Genomic DNA, 20,607 nt, shown 5'->3' with positions numbered 1-20,607 from the left:
TTTAGTTACATCCCAGACATCTGAATAATGTTTTCCTTTTACAAAATAACATAAATAACAAGACAAATAGAGCTTTTGATCGCAAAGTAACAATTTATTTACACATAGCTAACTGAAAGATGACGCTGTTGTGGCTGCAATAGGCGGGGTAAACTTTTCCCTCATCACCGCCGGTCTCTGATCGGCAAGCAGTACGGACTCAACGGCATCGTCCGCTGCACTGGTGGTCCCGGTCATTTTGCTCGGTCGTCCGCCGCCTGGCATCCTGGACGTCCATTCGGTTGTCTTCCGCCGGCGCCCCGGCCGTTCCTTTCGTTGAATCGGGTTGCGGGTCTTACCAAATACGCTACTGCCCTCCAGTGGCCAGTTTTATTGCTTTAAAATGGATTTTCAGCTTTGTGCTTTAGAGCTAAGTCGAATCAGAACCCAGAGACGTCTCTTGTTAAAAAAAAAAAAAGCGTAAAAGACGTAATGCGTCTTTGGGACACTGAAACAATTAAAAATAGATCATATTTATACGTTTTTGGGAGCAAATGAGTTAATTTACAATTGATCATCACCATTGGATGAATACATAACAATGATCACTTCAAAATAGTGCCATGTTTGGCCCCGAGCCAATTTTGACTGGTTTTAGTGATGTTATAGATCACTATCCTGTTGCGAGACTCATGAATTCGCAATCAAACTTGATCATTCCCGCTGCAGACGGACGAGATCCGTCCTTGAGAACCAGAAACGACGGTCATCTTCTTTTCAATTTAATCCTTTTATTACTTTGTAATTTCATTCTGTCTGCCTTTACATTCTCTTTAAAGCGTTAAATCAAAGATGTTGTAAACGGAGAGAGCCTCGTTATCTGCCAGTAGGCCTCAGGGGTCCGCGCGCACATGCACGCAAGCTACACAACAGAGGACCCCCGACGCTAGTCTGCAGGTCGCCGTCGCCGAAAGTCGGTCGATTCAATTTGAAGTTTCCGAGCAGACTTTGCACTTTGTTGCTTCGAGAGCGAAGCGCAAGTGTAATCAAGGGAGGTGCAGGACTCATTATGGGCCGAGTTTTGAAATAGGGTTTGATTGAGTCGTTCTATCAAGAGATTGTGGGCCAGATGGTGACTTCAGGAAGCACCTGGCAAAGAGTCTGCTGGCTCCTTTCATTAATCAACACTGTCCCCTGCTTAGCAATACTGTACACTATGCGGCATTTTCTGTTCCCCCTAAAAAAGTTCAGGTGTGACTAAATTAGATTGTGTTTTCCAGCTAACTTCAGTCACTTGGTAGAATCTGTTTTGTCCTTTTGTTTGAACATATCGTTTTCTGGTCTTGTGTGTTGCAGTCGACGCTTAAAGACAAGAATGTCACCGTGTTCGGCTGCCTGACTCATGGGATGCCGCTCTTTGTCTGGCAAAACTCATCATTGGAATGTGTATCAGGTATGTGAGAATAACCTTTGGTATGTTTAAAAACATAAGGATTTTCTCAGTAGGCTTGAACGTAAAAAAGACAGTTACATATACAGATTGAAGATTCCTTGGGTGGAAAAGGGAAAACAAAAGGATATGAAAGGTACATGAGAGTTGTCTTTGTTGGGAAATACACAAGCAATTCATTTCTTGATTACAGCCTGCCAAATGAATATGAAAAAAAAAAAACGTGACACATACAGGAGGAGGATTATTTGGGTGGAAAAGGGAAAACGAGGGTGGGAAATGGTCCTATATTAGAACCATCTTTATTGGCCAAGTATGTTTGACACAGAAGGAATTTCCCGGTTTGAACCTGCCAAATGAACAATAAAAAAAATAAATTAACACATAAATGGTGAGAATTCTTTAGGTTGAAATAGGGAAAACAAAAGAATGCTAAAGGCATCTGAGAAACATCTTTATTGGCCAAGTGCGTTGAAAACACGGTAGGAATTCATTTCTCAGTTTCTATAAAAACAAAAAAAGATAGTGGCATTTACTGGGTGGGGACTCCTTGGGTGGAAAAGGGAAAACAAAAGGGTGGAAAAGGTACATGAAAGACCATATTAATTGGCAAGGTACGTTAAAAAACATATAAGGAATTCATTTCTTAGTTTCAATGAACATATAAAGACAGTAAAGCATCCAGAGGAAAGAGTCCTTGGGTGGAAAAGGTAACACAAAATGGGTAAAAAGTGTCCTGAAAATGAATCATCTTTATTGGCTAAGTATGTTGAACATAGAAGAAATTCATTTCCCAGTTTCAATCTCCCAAATGACCATTAATGAACATTCATTTCTCGATTACAAACTGCCAAATGAATATGACAAAACGTGACACCGTTTTCACCCTTTTGTTTTCCCTTTTCCAACCTAAGGAATCCTCAACCTTTATGCATTGTGTTACCTTTTCCACCCTAAGAATTCTTGCACTAGATGTTTGTTTCACTGTCTTTTTATGTTCATTGAAACTGAGAAATAAATTCCTTAAGTGTTTTTAACATATTATGCCAATGAATATGGTTTTCATGTAGCTTTCCCACCCTTTTGTTTTCCCTTTTCCAACCTAAGGAATCCTCAACCTTTATGCGTTACTTTCTTTTTTAATTTTGATTTGGTAGGTTGAAACTGGGAGATTAATTCCTTCCTTGTCCAACATACTTGGCCAATAAAGATGGTTCTATTACAAGGCCCTTTTTACCTATTTTGTGTTACCTTTTCCACCCAAAGAATCTTTGCACTGGATGTTTGTTTCACTGTCTTTTTATGTTCATTGAACCTGAGAAATAAATTCCTTAAGTTTTTTTTAAATATATTCTGCCAATGAATATGGTTTTCATGTACCTTTCCCACCCTTTTGTTTTCCCTTTTCCACACAAAGAATCCTCACCCAGTATATGCCATGGTCTTTTTTATAGTAATTTGAGCTTCACAATGATTGTTTCCAACATACGTGGCCAATAAAGATATTTCTTCATATACCTCTCTCCCCCTTTTTTCCCCTATTCCAACAAAGGGATCCTTGCTCTTTATGTGTCATTTTCTTTTTATATTTATTTATTTTTGAGAAGCGAATTTGAGAAATGAACGCCTTCCGTGTTTAAAAAATTCGTGGGGAACAAAGATGATTCACGTTTATCTTGTTCACCCTTTTGTTTTCCCCTTTCTACCCAAATAATCCTCCCCAAGTTTTATGAGAAACATCTTTATTCGCCAAGTATGTTGGAAACACGGAAGAAATTCATTTATCAGTTTTAATGAAGATATAAAAAGACTGGCATTTACTGGGTAAGAATTTCTTTGGTGGAAAAGGAAAAACAAAAGGGTGAAAAAGGTGCATGACAACCATATTTATTGGCAGAGTATGTTAGAAACACTTAAGAAATCCATTTCTCGGTTTCAATGAACATAAAAAGAAAGTGAAACATCCAGAGCAAAAATTCCTTGGGTGGAAAAGGTAACACAAAATGGGTGAAAAGGGTGCTGTAACACAACCATCTTTATTGGGCAAGTATGTTAGACGAAGAAGGAATTCATTCCCCAGTTTCAACCTACCAAATGAACATTAAAAAACAAAGTAACACATGAAAGTTGAGGATTCCTTTGGTTGGAAAAGGGAAAACAAAAGGGTGGAGAAGGTATATGAGAAACATCTTTATTCGCCAAGTATGTTGGGAACACAGTATGCATTTATTTCTCAGTTTCAATGAAGGCAAAAAAAAAAAAGACTGGCATTTAATGGGTGGAAAAGGGACAACAAAAGGGTGGAAAAGATACATGAAAACCCATATTAATTGGCAGAGCATGTCAGAAACACTCAAGGAATCATTCTCAGTTTCAATGAACACAAAAAGGACTGTGCCACATCCAGGGCAACTGTTCCTTGGGTGGAAAAGGTAAAACAAAAGGGGTGAAAAGTTTACTATATTAGAACAAATCTTTATTGGCCAAATATGTTGTAAGCACAGAAAGAATTCATTTCTCAGTTTCAACCTGCCAAATGAAAATTTAAAAAAGAAAGTAAAGGTTGAAGAATTGGTAGGAAAAGTGAAAACAAAAGGGTGGTAAAGGGAATCAAAAGGATGAAAAAGGAGAAAAAGATCCAACGTTGCTCCTATGAGTGGGTGAGCAAAGTGTGGAATTGGGAAAAAGACCTCAGCTCATAAATAAGGCAATAGAACAAATTTTACAAGACCAACATGTATCTTTGTTTTGCTCTGTTGTAGAATCCGTTGCCGGATTTTTTCTGTCTGTCAACACCTCCACTAATATCACCAAACTCAGGATTCCGTACCCTCAGACGGGCACGTGGTACCTCAGTCTGCGCTCGCTATGTGCCACAGAACACGGGTAAGACTGGGCATAATATCTATAGTGTTTTCAATGTTTCTATTCCTAACATTTCATGCAGTATCCATGAAGTATTGTTGGATAATGACAATAATATAACCCAAGTCAAAGTCAAGTTAGTCATTTGGTGTTTAACAATTACTGAAGGACTGTTCATCCAAATCAAATTTTAACTTTCAAATGCTGTGATTAAAAAAAAAAAAGCCTTTTTGTTTTTCCCATTGTACCGAACCGTGACGTACCATTACACCCCTACTACCAAAATACTAGTCCTTCTCGAAAAATTAGCATATTGTGATACAGTTCATTGTTTTCTGTGATGTACTGATGAACATTAGACTTTCATATATTTTAGATTCATTAACCACAACTGAAGTAGTTCAAGGCTTTTATTGTTTTAATATTGATGATTTTGGCAAAAAAGTCAAGAAAAACCAAAAATCCCTATCTCAAAAAATGAGCATATTTCATCCAACCAATACAAAAAAGTGTTTTTTAATACAAAAATCAGCTATGCACTCAATACTTGGTCGGGAATCCTTTTGCAGAAATGACTGCTTCAATGCAGCGTGGCATGGAGGCAATCAGCCTGTGGCACTGCTGAGGTGTTAGGGAGGCCCGGGATGCTTTGATCGTGGCCTTAAGCTCATCCACAGTGTTGGGTCTGGTGTCTCTCAACATCCTCTTCACAATATCCCACAGATTCTCTATGGGGTTCAGGTCAGGAGAGTTAGCAGTCCAATTGAGCACAGTAATGCCATGGTCAGTAAACCATTTACCAGTGGTTTTGGCCATGTGAGCAGGTGCCAGGTCGTGCTGAAAAATGAAATCTTCATCTGCATAAAGCTTTTCAGCAGATGGAAGCATGAAGTGCTCTAGAATCTCCTGATAGCTAGCTGCATTGACCCTGCCCTTGATAAAACACAGTAGACCAACACCAGCAGCTGACATGGCACCCCTGACCATCACTGACTATGGCAAAATTTGCTTTCATCTGAAAAAAGTACTTTGGACCACTGAGCAACAGTTCAGTGATGCTTCTCTGTAGCCCAAGTCAGGCGCTTCTGTCGCCGTTTCAGGTTCAAAAGTGGCTTGACCTGGGGAATGCGGCACCCATAGCCTATTTCCAGCGCACACCTGTGCACGGTGGCTCTGGATGTGTCTACTCCAGACTCAGTCCACGGTTTCTGCAGGTCCCCCAAGGTCTGGAATCGACCCTTCTCCACAATCTTTCTCAGGGTGCGGTCACCTAGCTGTGCAGCATTTCCTGCCACACTTTTTCATTCCCAAAGACTTTCCACTGAGGTGCCTTGATACGGCACTCTGGGAACAGCCTATTTGCTCAGAAATTTCTTTCTGTGTCTTAGCCTCTTGCTTGAGGGTGTTAATGATGGCCTTCTGGACAGCAGTCAGGTCAGCAGTCGCGCCTATGATTGCGGTTTTGAGAAATGAACCAGGGTGGGAGTTTTTAAAAGCCTCAGGAATCTTTCCCAGGGGTTTTGAGTTAATTTGTTGATTCAGATGATTAGGTTAGTAACTTCTTTAGAGTACCTTTTCATGATATGCAAATTTTTTGAGATAGGGATTTTTGGTTTTTCTGGACTTTTTTTTTGCCAAAATCATCAATATTAAAAAAATAAAAGGCTTGAACTACTTCAGTTTTGTGTAATGAATCTAAAATATATGAAAGTCTAATGTTTATCAGTGCATTACAGAAAATAATGAACTTGATCACAATATGCAATTTTTTTGAGAAGGACTAGTATACCCTGATCCGTCCACAAGTGACGGAGGGCCACCCATTTTAGTTATTGTCCAGAAGAAGAATGCCCGATTTTCAACCCAAAACATTTTCAAAATCCACCTGCAGAAATGCTGAGTTTGGCACTCCGATCAAATCTTCCTCTAACTGTTATTTACAAGAGCAAAACGCTTGGAAGCAGGTGTTGACGAATGCTCATGAATATTAAACAGCATGTAATCAGTTCTTTGGCTCGGCCTCAATTTCCCCAAGCATCCAAACCTAGACAATATTTGTCCTCTATTCCTGGATGACAATAATTAAAAAAAAAAACATTCAATACGTTTTAGTTCCCATCTAAATATAGATTGTTTACCATCCATACTTATACTCGCTAGAGTTTACCGAGTTGAATAATTCAGTATCCAGAGAACATGACAAGAAACAAGTTTCTATATTAAAATGCGAGGTTGCAGTTTGAAAGAAATTCAATACGTTGTTATGGTTCCAAGTACTGAAAAGTATCGGAGTATCTGTATCTGGATATGTTATTTGATCACAAAATTATCAATACTAGGGTAGCGTGTCTTGGGGTTTTGTTCACGAGTGAGGGCAGGAAGGATCGGGAGATCGACAGGCGGATCGGTGCGACGTCTGCAGTGACTCTGCATCAGTCCGTAGGGGTGAAGAAGGAGCTGAGCCAAAAAGCAAAGCTCTTGATTTATCAGTCGATTTATGTTCCTACCCTCAGCTATGCAGTGGCGCCACCAGGGGGTGGCCAGGGGTGGCCACGGCCACCCCTATAAATTGGTTGGCCACCCCACTGGCCACCCCGCTTGCCAGTATATCGTTAGATTGTTGTAGCATCAGTTATGCATATTTTCCCAAATGAATGCATTTATTTTCTTTTGTTAAATGTAGAGACGTCAAATTTATCGCGTTAACGGGCGGTAATTAATTTTTTAAATCACGTAAAAATATCGTAATTAACGCATTCGCGGTACGACTCACTCATGCATTGCCGCAAACAGCCTACAATGGCGCCGTTTTACTTATATACAGCGATAAGAGGCAGTGTCAAGTGAGTGGAGTAGATACAAGCATTCATTGGGGCCGTGCTTTTAATTGGCAAAAGCTTTGTCATCTCTCTCACAGTAACTATAAATATTGTGGGAAGCGACGTGGGGACGACTGACAGGAGTTGATCTTTTTCTTAACACCCTGTCGTGTACCCAACGCAGAGAAGATATAGCATTTGCAGCCACCACACGCAGTCATGGTTGCACCACTTCCCATTATGCATTTGGGCAGAACAGTTAAGTCGCTACAGTATCATTTACTGAAAGCTCAACAAATAGACTAGATATATATTTAGTCAATATTTAGTCACAATATACAAAACAAACTCACATTTATCCTTTAAGAATCACAAGTCTTCCTATCCATGGATCACTTTCACAGAAAGATTGTTAATAATGTTAATGCCATATTGTGGATTTATTGTTTTAATAAACAAATACAGTACTTATGTACAGTATGTTGAATGTATATATCCGTCTTATCTTTCCATTCCAACAATAATTTACAGAAAAATATGGCATATTTTAGAGATGGTTTGAATTGCGATTAATTATAACTGTTAAGCTGTGATTAACTCGATTAAAAATTTTAATCGTTTGACAGCCCTAGTTAAATGTACACCTTATGCCTAATATATACATAACACAATAAAAACAGAATTGTTGTGGAACTCAAAATGATGACTGGACAGTTATGGACTATGCACATTAAATCATTAGTAACACCAAATATTACACAATACACCAAAGTATATCAGTAGCCGTGTCCTTAAGTCTTTCTGATAGTTTTCCCCTCAGCTTTTTACTGCAATAATATAACGAAAACCTGAAATTATGGCTTTTAGTTTTGGCCACCCCAAGATTTTAAGTGGCCCCATCTGGCCACCCCTATGAAAAATTTCTGGAGGCGCCACTGCAGCTATGGTCATAAGCTGTGGGTCGTGACCGAAAGAACAAGACCCCGAAATGAGATCTTCCACAGGGTGACCAGGCTCTCCCTTAGAGATCGAGTGAGAAGCTCGGTCATCCGGGAGGGACTCAGTGTCGAGCCGTTACTACTCCGCGTTGAGAGGAGCCTCCTGGAAGAGGTGTTCCAGGCATGTCTCTTAGGCTACGTCTACACTAGGACGGATAATGGCCTTGAACGTGTAATTACGGTATTGGCCCGAATATAAGACGGTGTTTTTTGCATTGAAATAACACTGGGTGTCGTCTTATATTCGCGTTCTAGACATTATACCCATTCACAACACTAGATGGCGCCAGATATCATTGAAGCGATGTTCTGTCATGACAGATCTCAGCTACTCTTTTTAGTTTAACCAGTTTGCATTATTTTATTGCGATGTTTTTTCTTATTCAGATTTGTTTCAAGACTTTAGTTACAGTTAGACTTCACTTTGATGGTTAATGCGGTTATTGCAATTTTGTTGTTTTATCACAATATTTATTTACATTTTAAATTTTTATATTTTTAATTTTACATACCCACAAGGTTTATTTACATTTCAAAAACCAGTAGCCATTCATTTACGAATGTCATTGCACTTTTGTTTACATATTTAAATGTTCAGATATTAGGATTTGAATGAGGCGAAATAACATGCTTTATCTCTCATATATATTGTTATAATCATTTGTTTCAGATGTACTCTAATTATTTTCTGTAAAAAAAATTAATTTGGTGTTCAAAAAGTCTTTTTTCAAACTTGAGTCTTGAAAAAGAGGGGGTCGTCTTATAATCAGGGCCGTCTTATATTCGGGCCAATACGGTAGTTGGACTATACGGCATGTCGGCTACACTAGTATGCCTATTATCCGGAATAGTTGTTAGACGGATAATGTTGGCGGGTAATGTTACCCACTGCCTACGCGCCGCATAATGTGGACTGCTGTCTCTGTACAACATTCGGATACTCATGCCGTCACTGTTTTTAGTGACAGCATCGTAAACAATGAAGCGGGACGATCACGACGTGGCATTCCTGCTCTTTTCCACACATTTTTCTTGAACCTTCAAACTACGTCTCAATAATATGCTTAAATTCAGTACCCATTTGGGGTCCTACCATCGCGGATGAGGTGAAGATGAGTGTTTTTTACAGAGCTCGTCTCCCGAGTTGTTTCCGATCAGCCAGCTGCTGGGCTGGCCCCTCCCAACTCAATGCCGACCGAACATGAGTACTGTATATATAACTGCGTAGAGGAAAATTAAACACCGAAAAGTGACCTGCGTGGTACCCCCAGCCAAAGAGGCGTGTGATCAGTTTTTTTCCCTGGACATTTCTGCCTGTCAAAACTGTTGCCACTTCCAGCATCGCCACTTTTATGCACAAGCAGTCCTCATTGCGGCTTCCAGGAAATATACACAGTGCCACACCATAGGCTTATATTTGTTATTTTCCAAGTGGTGAGAGCCCAACTGAGCATCGATTGTAACATCCCAAGTAATAATGTCAGGCTTTCGTTGTTTTATAAAGATTTATTTCAATCACAACACGGCGCCTGCTCGTAAAAGCAGAGCGTGCTTTCCCTTCCACTCTCGCTCCTGTGTGATGTGTTTAATTGCGATCACGAAAAAACAGTGATCACAAAATAATGACAGTCTAGAAGGTGTAGTAATTTCGAAATTTGCTGCGGGCCAGGAATGAGTTTCCGTTTCAGAGGTAAACCGCGCGGGCGATGACGTAACACATGAGGCTTCTCCTTTTTACGCATGTGTAGTTTGCCCAAATGCAGGCGTACCTTGCAGAAGCGGGGAGGCCCTTAAACACACCTTAAACGAAGTGTGGACAGGTATAAAAATAGTCCTAGTGTAGACGTAGCCTCAGCTAGCCTGGGAACGCCTTGGGATCCCGACAGATGAGCTTGTTGAAGTGACTGGGGAGAGGGCTGAGGGAAGTCTGGGCTTCCCTGCTAAATCTGCTGCCTCCGCGACCCGACCCCGGATTAAGCGGTAGATAATGGATGGATGCCGTAGTGTCCCAATGCCACAGGGCTCGCCACAGTGGTTCAGCACCACGGACGACGACACCCCTGGGAAGTGACCACCCCACCTGCAGGCAACTGCTATTGTCATCAAGGCACTCTCCCAATTATACAAAAGGGGGGAGGTAAAAAGAGACTAGAGAAGGAGAGAGAGAGTAGGGAGGCATTCCAAGGCATGGCCGTGATCCCCTAAGATGGAAGGTTTGGTTTGTTTTGATTGTGGATTTTGTTACTTTTTGTTAAATGAAAATGGGCCACGACAGTCCAGCGTGTTAGAAACCTCCGCTTGCCTGTCCCCCTGAAAATTTTACACTGGTGAAGAATGCGGGCTAGTCCCCTGCTGCCGAAGGACCCGAGCTGATAGAGGACCTGAGATGGAGGCAGGCGGCATGCTGGTCCACATGTGCACAACCGAGGCAGAGGGCGGGTCCCCAGGAAGCTGCCATGACAGCAGAGCATGGCCTGGAGATAAACGCACCCGAGGTAGATGGTGGCCTGGAGATAACCACCACTAAGTTAAAGGGCAGCTTTGAGGGATCGCGGAGAATGGCCCCGCGCTGCGAAAGAGGACTGTGAGCAGTCCCGGAAGAAGCCGACAATGGGGCCGCCACGAAAGAGGGCGGAGAACGGTACCGGAAGAAGTCGACGCCACCGTGAGAGAGGGCAGAGAACAGAATGGAGCTCCCTAGTCATGCCTGTCCTTTACTCTGGTCAAGCATGGATGCTGACTGTGTGGCTGAGGAAGCGAGTTAACACGTTTGTATTCAACTCTCTCTGCAAGAGCCTGATCGCGTGTCGAACCAGAGGGTGCTGGAGATGGTCGGCGAGAGTTGTGTTGTCTCCCAGATCCGGCTTCGACAGATCCGGCCATGTTATATGCTTTCTGTCCTCGAACCCCGCCAACAGAATAATGCCGGCCAGGGAACCCAAGGGATGAAAACCCCTGAGGAATTTGAATGCATACACTCCACTACCTTCCCCACCCAAATCCCATCACGGTGCTGGGTGATGGCTGCGAGCTGGGGACCTGGCAGCCACAGTAATAGGGCAGTCGGGTTGGGGTGGCACATCCTCTCATCCCGTCCCTGAAGACCGGTTTATGGGGGCGCGGATGGCCCGGGGAACCACCCTGGATCCCAGGGGATGAGAGCGGCCCCCTTGAAGGATGGGCTCCGCTGACCCCCCCCCCCCCCTTCCATTGGCTGGGGAAGGGCCGTGGCCCTGGGGTGGCTCCCGCGCGGCAGGTGCAATTACACACACTCAAGTAGGAAAAACTCCATGTCAGGATAGCGATCAGGCAGCATACTGTAGGACAGGATGCCAACATACTCACACTCACTAGGGATTCACACAAATACTGGGTTCCTAAACCACACATGGCTGATTTGTGTACAGTCTACCCCTCCCAATCACTTATCTTTCTGACTGTCCCCACCCCCCTCCTCTTCCTCCTTGGTCATCAGGCCCACCCACATGGTGTCAACTGGAAATGCAACCAGCTAACGATAGCACAATCATATTCATAGTTAGTGTGGGTGTTCATTTTACTTCTTGTTGTTGTTTGTGCTTCCTTCCTGTTAGCTGCTTAACGCCTAATAGCCTAATAAACGAGGTACGTTGAGTCCACGCATGTTAGTGTAACGGGCCGGACGGGTGCCAACCTGTGCTAGGAGGTCAGCCGCTGAGTGGAGTGTGAAGATGAACGCAGCGAAGCGCCTCCATGGCGCGTGCCCCCACACCTGACCTAGCCCTCTATCTAATGGTTTTAGTGTTACAGTATCAGTAGGGGCGCCCAGTAAAAAAAAAGCTACTCCCCCCTGCTCGGCTCAAGGGGCCCGTGGAAGCCCATCGCGCCCTCTCCCTTTTCACATTTGTTCCGCCACTGCTATAGAGTAACGTATCAAGCTGAAAATTTCAGGATGGGGACAAGTCATTTTGACGAAATCAAAAGGAAAACGAGGGGAAATTGTTTCTAAGAAGTTTTTCGACACGTTGAGAACTTTTCCATCTTTTTAGTCATTGAATTGTTTTGTCTGAGCCTTAAAAGTGTGAACAGAATGAAAGAGCTTCAATCCACTCGGGAGCTGTAATTTTCGCGTGGATAACAGATGGTGAGAGCGAGTCATGCTGTGCTGTGAAAAATACGCACGAGGCAAGCTGGGATTTTTACATATTTACTCACTTTTGATTTATTTTGCTATGGTAGAAAAGGTAGTACGAGTGACAGGTTTGCGTTACAACTCTAATTTACTTGATTAAAAAAAAAAAGTAGAAGAATGTAATGATCGTGTTTCAGTGCTGTCTAAAAAGCCAATTTAGTCCTTTTTTATTTTATTTTTCTTTTATAATTGTATATTATACAATGAAAAATTATAATTTTTAGTGGGATTTTTTTTTTCCCAATTGATTTCCACTGGACCTATTTGTCATTCATTCCAATTGCAGAGAAAACTTCCATTCACTCCTATTGGTTTCCAACCCAAATGACCCCAAATCAACAGGAATTGACCCAATATGAAAGGGCGGTAATCCTGAAATACCATTAACGATCGCTGCCGCCCCTCCCAGTCCAAATGGATTGGACGCCAATTGCTTTCAGGGGCAGAGAAGGAATAAAAAAAAAAATCAGCATATTTCATGCAAATTCTTTTATGTTCTAGCTTCGAGGAGTGCGCCAACGTGACTGCAGAGGTTTACATGCGCGCCTACCTGACTCCGTGCGTCAACGACTGCGGCACGTACGGACAGTGCAAGCTTCTGCGCACCAACAACTACCTTTACGCCGCGTGTGAATGCAAAGCAGGTAAGAATTATAAAAATGAATTCCATTTTTGTCTCCCCCTGTTTCTTCCTACTTTACTGATGGCATCCATAATATTCCTGTTAGGATTTGTGTTGGTTCCCTTCTAGAGTGTTCCTGTGATTGCCCATTGATTTCACCTGTTGTGCCTGCTTCTAGTGTATCCGCCAATCTGCATCCTTCTGTGTCACCCATCTGTTCCTCGTTGTCTCGTTACCCCTTGTCTCTGTGTGTAGATAAGCTCACAGTTTCTTTTCACTCCTTGATGCGTCATTGTCAATGTCCATGTCAAGTTCTGGTCAGCAGTATTCGTGTCTATCCAAACCCTCGTGTTCCAAGTGAGTTTTTTGAAACGCAGTCTTTTGTTAGTGACAGTTTTGTTTGCCTCAGTGCCTTCTTTGGATTTCATAGCCTTTGTACTTTGTTTTTCGTTGGATTTGATTAAACCCTTTTTTGCACCGTTCATCTGCCCCACCTTCATTTTCCTGAGTTTGGGTCCACACCACCTGCATGCCCGCAAACCCTGACAATTTCTTTCTTGTTTTTCACTGGTGTTTATTCTGCGCGCTGCCCAGCCAAAACCATTTGACGCATCGACGCCATTCATTCATTTGAATTTAGGACACCAAAAGTAAAAAAAAGTTCTGTTTAGTATTTGATAAAAATGTACGGTTCAGGAATAATTACCTAAAAACATACCCATTCATTCCTAATGGGAAAAATTTCCCATTAATTTCCAATGGCTAAATTCACCCGCCATTCATTTTAATAGCACAAAAACCTCCATTCACTCCTATTGATTTAAAACCCAAGTGACCCGATATCAACAGAAAGTGACCCTGAAATGTACCTATTTCAACAGGAAATGACCAAATATGTGCAGGAAGTGAACCCGAAATGAACAGGTGACCCAGTATGAACAAGAAGTGAACCTGAAATGCCCCCAAATCGACAGGAAGTGACCTGATATCAACAAAACATGTCTCCCGAATGTCCCCAAATCAACAGGAAGTGCCCTGATATCAACAGCACGTGTCCCCCAAATGTCCCCAAATCACCAGGACGCGCCCTGATATCAAGAGGACGTGTCCCCCAAATGTCCCCAAATCAACAGCAGGTGACCTAATATCAACAGAACATGTCCCCCAAATGTCTTGACCTAATATCAACAGAACGTGTCCCCCAAAAGTCCCCATATCAACATTAGGAGATCTAATATCAATAGAACGTGCTCCCAAATGTTTCCAAATCAACAGGACGTGTCCCCAAATTTGCCCAAATCAACAGGAAGTAACCTGATATCAACAGGACATGTCCCCAAAATGTCCCCAAATCAACAGTAAGTGACCTGATATCAACAGCACGTGTCCCCAAAATGTCCCCAAATCAACAGGAAGTGCCCTGATATCAACAGGACATGTCTCCCAAATGTCCCCAAATCAACATAAAGTGACCTGATATCAACATAACGTGTCCCTCAAATGTCCCCAAATCGAACAGCAGGTGGCCTAATATCAAATCTCCCCAAATCAACAGGACGTGTCCCCAAATTTGCCCATATCAACAGGAAGTAATCTGATATCAACAGGACGTGTCCCCAAAATGCCCCCAAATCAACAGGAAGTGCCCTGATATCAACAGGGCGTGTCCCCCGAATGCCCTCAAATTAACAGAAAGTGACCTGATATCAACAGAACGTGTCCCCCAAATGTCCCCAAATCAACAGGAAGTAACCTAATATCAACAGAACGTGTCCCCCAAATATCCCCAAATCAACAGCAGGTGGCCTAATATCAATAGAAAATGTCCCCAAATCTCCCCAAATCAACAGGACGTGTTCCCAAATTTGCCCAAATCTACAGGAAGTGCCCTGATATCAACAGGACGTGTCCCCCGAATGTCCCCAAATCAACAGAAAGTGACCTTATATCAAAAGAACATGTCCCCCGAATGTCCCCAAATCAACAGGAAGTAACCTAATATCAACAGAACGTGTCCCCCAAATGTCCCCAGATCAACAGCAGGTGACCTAATATCAATAAACGCGTCCCCAAATGTTCCCACATCAACAGGACGTGTCCCCAAATTTGCCCAAATCAACAGGAAGTAAGCTGATAGTAACAGGACGTGTCCCCAAATGTCCCCAAATCAACAGGAAGTAAGCTGATAGCAACAGGACGTGTCCCCAAAATGTCCCCAAATCAACAGGAAGTAACCTGATATCAACAGGACGTGTCCCCGAAATGTTCCCAAATCAACAGAAAGTGACCTGATATCAACAGAACGTTTCCCCCAAATGTCCCCAAATCAACAGTAAGTGACCTAACATTAATAGAACGTGTCCCCAAATGTTCCCAAATCAACAGAACATGTCCCCAAAATGTCTCAAAATCAATAGGAAGTGACCTGATACCAACAGGACGTGTCCCCCAAATGTCCCCATATCAACAGGAAGTGACCTGATATCGACAGAACGTGTCCCCCAAATGCGCCCAAATCAACAGAAAGTGACCTGATATCAACAGAACGTGTCCCCCAAATGTCCCCAAATCAACAGTAAGTGACCTAATATTAATAGAACGTGTCCCCAAATGTTCCCAAATCAACAGAACATGTCCCCAAAATGTCTCCAAATCAATAGGAAGTGACCTGATATCAACAGGACGTGTCCCCCAAATGTCCTCAAATCAACAGGAAGTGACCTGATATCAACAGGACGTGTCCACGCATTTCCCCAAATCAACAAGAAGTAACCTGATATCAACAGCACGTGTCCCCACAATGTCCCCAAATCAACAGGAAGTGCCCTGATATCAACAGGACGTGTCCACGCATTTCCCCAAATCAACAAGAAGTAACCTGGTATCAACAGCACGTGTCCCCACAATGTCCCCAAATCAACAGAAAGTGACCTGATATCAACAGAACGTGTCCCCCAAATGTCCCCAAATCAACAGCAGGTGGCCTAATATCAATAGAAAATGTCCCCAAATCTCCCCAAATCAACAGGACGTGTCCCCAAATTTGCCCAAATCTACAGGAAGTGCCCTGATATCAACAGGACGTGTCCCCCGAATGTCCCCAAATCAACAGAAAGTGACCTGATATCAACAGAACATGTCCCCCGAATGTCCCCAAATCAACAGGAAGTAACCTAATATCAACAGAACGTGTCCCCCAAATGTCCCCAAATCAACAGCAGGTGACCTTGTATCAATAAACGCGTCCCCAAATGTTCCCAAATCAACAGGACGTGTCCCCAAATTTGCCCAAATCAACAGGAAGTAACCTGATAGCAACAGGACGTGTCCCCGAAATGTCCCCAAATCAACAGAAAGTGACCTGATTATCAACAGAACGTGTCCCCCAAATGTCCCCAAATCAACAGGAAGTGACCTAATATTAATAGAACGTGTCCCCAAATGTTCCCAAATCAACAGAACATGTCCCCAAAATGTCCCCAAATCAATAGGAAGTGACCTGATATCAACAGGACGTGTCCCTGCATTTCCCCAAATCAACAAGAAGTAACCTGATATCGACAGAACGTGTCCCCCAAATGCCCCTAAATCCCCAGGACGTGTCCCAAATTTGCCTAAATCAACAGGAAGTGACTTGATAGATCTGTGTCAACCACAGCAAAGCCCTATTGTAATTTCTCCAGAAATTGCAGTTTGTAATTCAAATAAAATCTTAAGTAAAGACACTATCCTTTATTCATGTGGAAAGCAATGATTGCACGTAATTATTCCTCCGTAATTAACGCTTAGCAAAATTTCGGTGAGCTAAAGGCTATTTTTCATCTCTGGCCAGTACTTTTATTTGGCTATCTTATCAGAAAATTCATCATGCGGCAGAATACGAAAGCGCAGAGGTCGTTATCCGCAATCCGCTGATGAAATTTATGGGATCGGGTCACCCAGCGGCCGATGTTAATCTTTTGATTGGAGCAATTTGGGAAGTACAATAAAGACGGCGCTTAATTAAGAGCAGCGATTCAATAAAGTATGAGCTTATAAAGCTAAACAAAGCTCGTCCTTTGAGGATTCTTCATAAAAATCCCGCTTTGATTGTGGCGTTATCAGCGGCGGTAAATTCATCGTCTTTGCTTCGCCTTCTGCCCCTGGCCTCGAATTTTCTTTTCAAGCGCGCTCGCAAATATTTAATTCACGACGTCTTATCCAATTTGCCTCTTGATCGGGATCCAATTCATGTTTGCGCACAGGCGATCTCACCGGGAGGCTCTATTGTGCTGGATAAACAACTTCCCAAATACCTTCTTTTGTATGTTGCGCTCCCGAAAAGACTGCTTGTTTACAAGCGCGAGCTGACGACAGAAGGTTCGCGTTCAATTTAACTCGTTTGTTGCCGTCGACGGTGACAGACGTCCAATCTGTTTTGATTAATGGCCGATATACAGTGGGGCAAATTAGTATTTAGTCAACCACCAATTGTGCAAGTTCTCCTACTTGAAAAGATTAGAGAGGCCTGTAATTGTCAACATGGGTAAACCTCAACCATGAGAGACAGAATGTGGGAAAAAATACAGAAAATCACATTGTTTGATTTTGAAAGAATTTATTTCCGAATTAGAGTGGAAAATATGTATTTGGTCACCTCCAAATAAGCAAGATTTCTAGCTGTCAAAGAGGTCTAACTTCTTCTAACGAGGTCTAATGAGGCTCCACTCGTAACCTGTATTAATGGCACCTGTTTTAACTCATTATCGGTATAAAAGACACCTGTCCACAATTTCAGTCAGTCACACTCCAAACTGTCTTGCTGTCGAAGACACCAGAGACAAAATTGTAGACCTGCACCAGGCTGGGAAGACTGAATCTGCAATAGGTAAAAGGCTTGGTTTAAAGAAATCAACTGTGGGAGCAATTATTAGAAAACAGAAGACATACAAGACCACTGATAATTTCCCTCGATCTGGGGCTCCATGCAAGATCTCACCCCGTGGCGTCAAAATGATAACAAGAACGGTGATCAAAAATCCTAGAACCACACGGGGGGACCTAGTGAATGACCTACAGAGAGCTGGGACCACAGTAACAAAGGCTCCTATCAGTAACACAATGCGCTGCCAGGGACTCAAATCCTGCACGGCCAGACGTGTACCCCTGCTGAAGAAAGTACACGTCCAGGCCCGTCTGCGGTTCGCTTGAGAGCATTTGGATGGTCCAGAGGAGGACTGGGAGCAATGTTCCCTCTAATTTTTTATGTGTCTGAGCAAACACACAAGCTCCCTGCAACATCAGATGTGTACCGTATTTATAAGTCGCACCGGAGAATAAGTTGCACCAGTCAAAAAATGCGTAATGAAAGGTAAAAACATATTTGTCGCACCGGCATATAAGTCACATTTTTGGGGGAAATTTATTTGGTAGAATCCACCACCAAGAACAGACATGTCATTTTGAAAGGCAATTTAGAATAAAATACAATAGAGAACAACAGGCTCAATAAATGTACGGTATGCTAACATTACATGACTCATAAACAATGAATTGAGAACATGCCTGATATGTTAATGTAACATAGCTATTTAGAATTATTCAGATAACTATAGCATAAAGAACATGCTAACTAGCAACAATGATATAATAATGTGTGAATAAGTTCACATATAAGTCGCTCCAGAGTATATGATGCACCCTTTGCCAAACTATGAAAAAAACTCTGCGATTTATAGTCCGAAAAATACGGTACTTGGCGGCCACACACCAGTATCACGCCTTTTCACGCCTATTAGCATTTCTACTGCCCGTAAATTATCTAATAGAAAGAGCATTTAATGATTAATACCCATAATTAAAATATTTTTATACATTTCACTAGAATACACACCAATCTGACTTAAATTGTACCTTATTTTTCACATCTTAATATATAGGACTAGCATTTGTTGAACTGATATGTCAGTGCTCTCATCGACTATCGGTGTATGCCAGGGTGCATTTTTAACACTCCACATTATCTCGTTCTCCACTATCTCATTGATTGAGTTTACAAATTCAAAGGCATTGTTTTTACTTCGCCGTAGTTTTACTTTCGGGTATACTCACATACTTTGCCATGTGATTGCAGATTTGTTGAACTGACACCATTGACGAATTCATTTCGATGGCAAGTAAAATATCGTCAACGAGAACTTCAACTTGCTCTGGGGCCAGATTTTGTTTTGTGGGACAGCTCGTTTCTCTTCTGTCGGTCTTTTGCACTCTCCTGCAATAATGTACCAATCCCCTGTCCCATTTTGAGTCTTCGTAATTTTCAACAGCTTTCAAATGACTTTTCTGCTGAATATGACGCTTGAGGTAGTCCAACTTCCATTCAGTCCACATTTTTCCCTCTGAAAACTCACTTGGTACTTTGGCTTTGCGGGAAATATCACTGTTTCACCGCTAGTTCGTCTATATGCACATGCTCCGACAGCCACTCCATCTTACAGTGCCTTGCAAAAGTATTCGGCCCCCTTGAACCTTGCAACCTTTCGCCACATTTCAGGCTTCAAACATAAAGATATAAAATTTAAATTTTTTGTCAAGAATCAACAACAAGTGGGACACAATCGTGAAGTGGAACAACATTTATTGGATAATTCAAACTTTTTTAACAAATAAAAAACTGAAAAGTGGGGCGTGCAATATTATTCTGCCCCCTTGCGTTAATACTTTGTAGCGCCACCTGTTGCTCCAATTACAGCTGCAAGTCGCTTGGGGTATCTTTCTATCAGTTTTGCACATCGAGAGACTGACATTCGTGCCCATTCCTCCTTGCAAAACAGCTCGAGCTCAGTGAGGTTGGATGGAGAGTGTTTGTGAACAGCAGTCTTCAGCTCTTTCCACAGATTCTCAATTGGATTCAGGTCTGGACTTTGACTTGGCCATTCTAACACCTGGATACGTTTATTTTTGAACCATTCCATTGTAGATTTGGCTTTATGTTTTGGATCATTGTCCTGTTGGAAGATAAATCTCCGTCCCAGTCTCAGGTCTTGTGCAGATACCAACCGGTTTTCTTCCAGAATGTTCCTGTATTTGGCTGCATCCATCTTCACGTCAATTTTAACCATCTTCCCTGTCCCTGCTGAAGAAAAGCAGGCCCAAACCATGATGCTGCCACCACCATGTTTGACAGTGGGGATGGTGTGTTCAGGGTGATGAGCTGTGTTGCTTTTACGCCAAACATATCGTTTTGCATTGTGGCCAAAAAGTTCAATTTTGGTTTCATCTGACCAGAGCACCTTCTTCCACATGTTTGGTGTGTCTCCCAGGTGGCTTGTGGCAAACTTTAAACGAGACTTTTTATGGATATCTTTGAGAAATGGCTTTCTTCTTGCCACTCTTCCATAAAGGCCAGATTTGTGCAGTGTACGACTGATTGTTGTCATATGGACAGACTCTCCCACCTCAGCTGTAGATCTCTGCAGTTCATCCAGAGTGATCATGGGCCTCTTGGCTGCATCTCTGATCAGTTTTCTCCTTGTTTGAGAAGAAAGTTTAGAAGGACGGCCGGGTCTTGGTAGATTTGAGTGGTCTGATGCTCCTTCCATTTCAATATGATGGCTTGCACAGTGCTCCTTGAGATGTTTAAAGCTTGGCAAATCTTTTTGTATCCAAATCCAGCTTTAAACTTCTCCACAACAGTATCTCGGACCTGCCTGGTGTGTTCCTTG

At 42.4% G+C, this 20,607-nt stretch overlaps 1 protein-coding gene across 1 annotated transcript in view; it reads left to right on the top strand.

Moving 5' to 3' along the window:
• tmem8b (transmembrane protein 8B) overlaps positions 1-20,607 on the top strand; it is a 118,454-nt gene that overhangs the window by 63,436 nt on the left and 34,411 nt on the right. Inside the window, exons 7-9 of the mRNA XM_057831844.1 lie at positions 1,336-1,432; positions 4,192-4,315; positions 12,784-12,926. Coding sequence (XP_057687827.1) covers positions 1,336-1,432; positions 4,192-4,315; positions 12,784-12,926 — 364 coding nt within the window. The remainder of the gene's footprint in view (positions 1-1,335; positions 1,433-4,191; positions 4,316-12,783; positions 12,927-20,607) is intronic.

Source organism: Corythoichthys intestinalis, chromosome 3 (genome assembly GCF_030265065.1).
Source record: "Corythoichthys intestinalis isolate RoL2023-P3 chromosome 3, ASM3026506v1, whole genome shotgun sequence".
Classification (NCBI taxonomy): domain Eukaryota; kingdom Metazoa; phylum Chordata; class Actinopteri; order Syngnathiformes; family Syngnathidae; genus Corythoichthys; species Corythoichthys intestinalis.
This window is presented reverse-complemented; position numbering and strand designations above follow the sequence as displayed.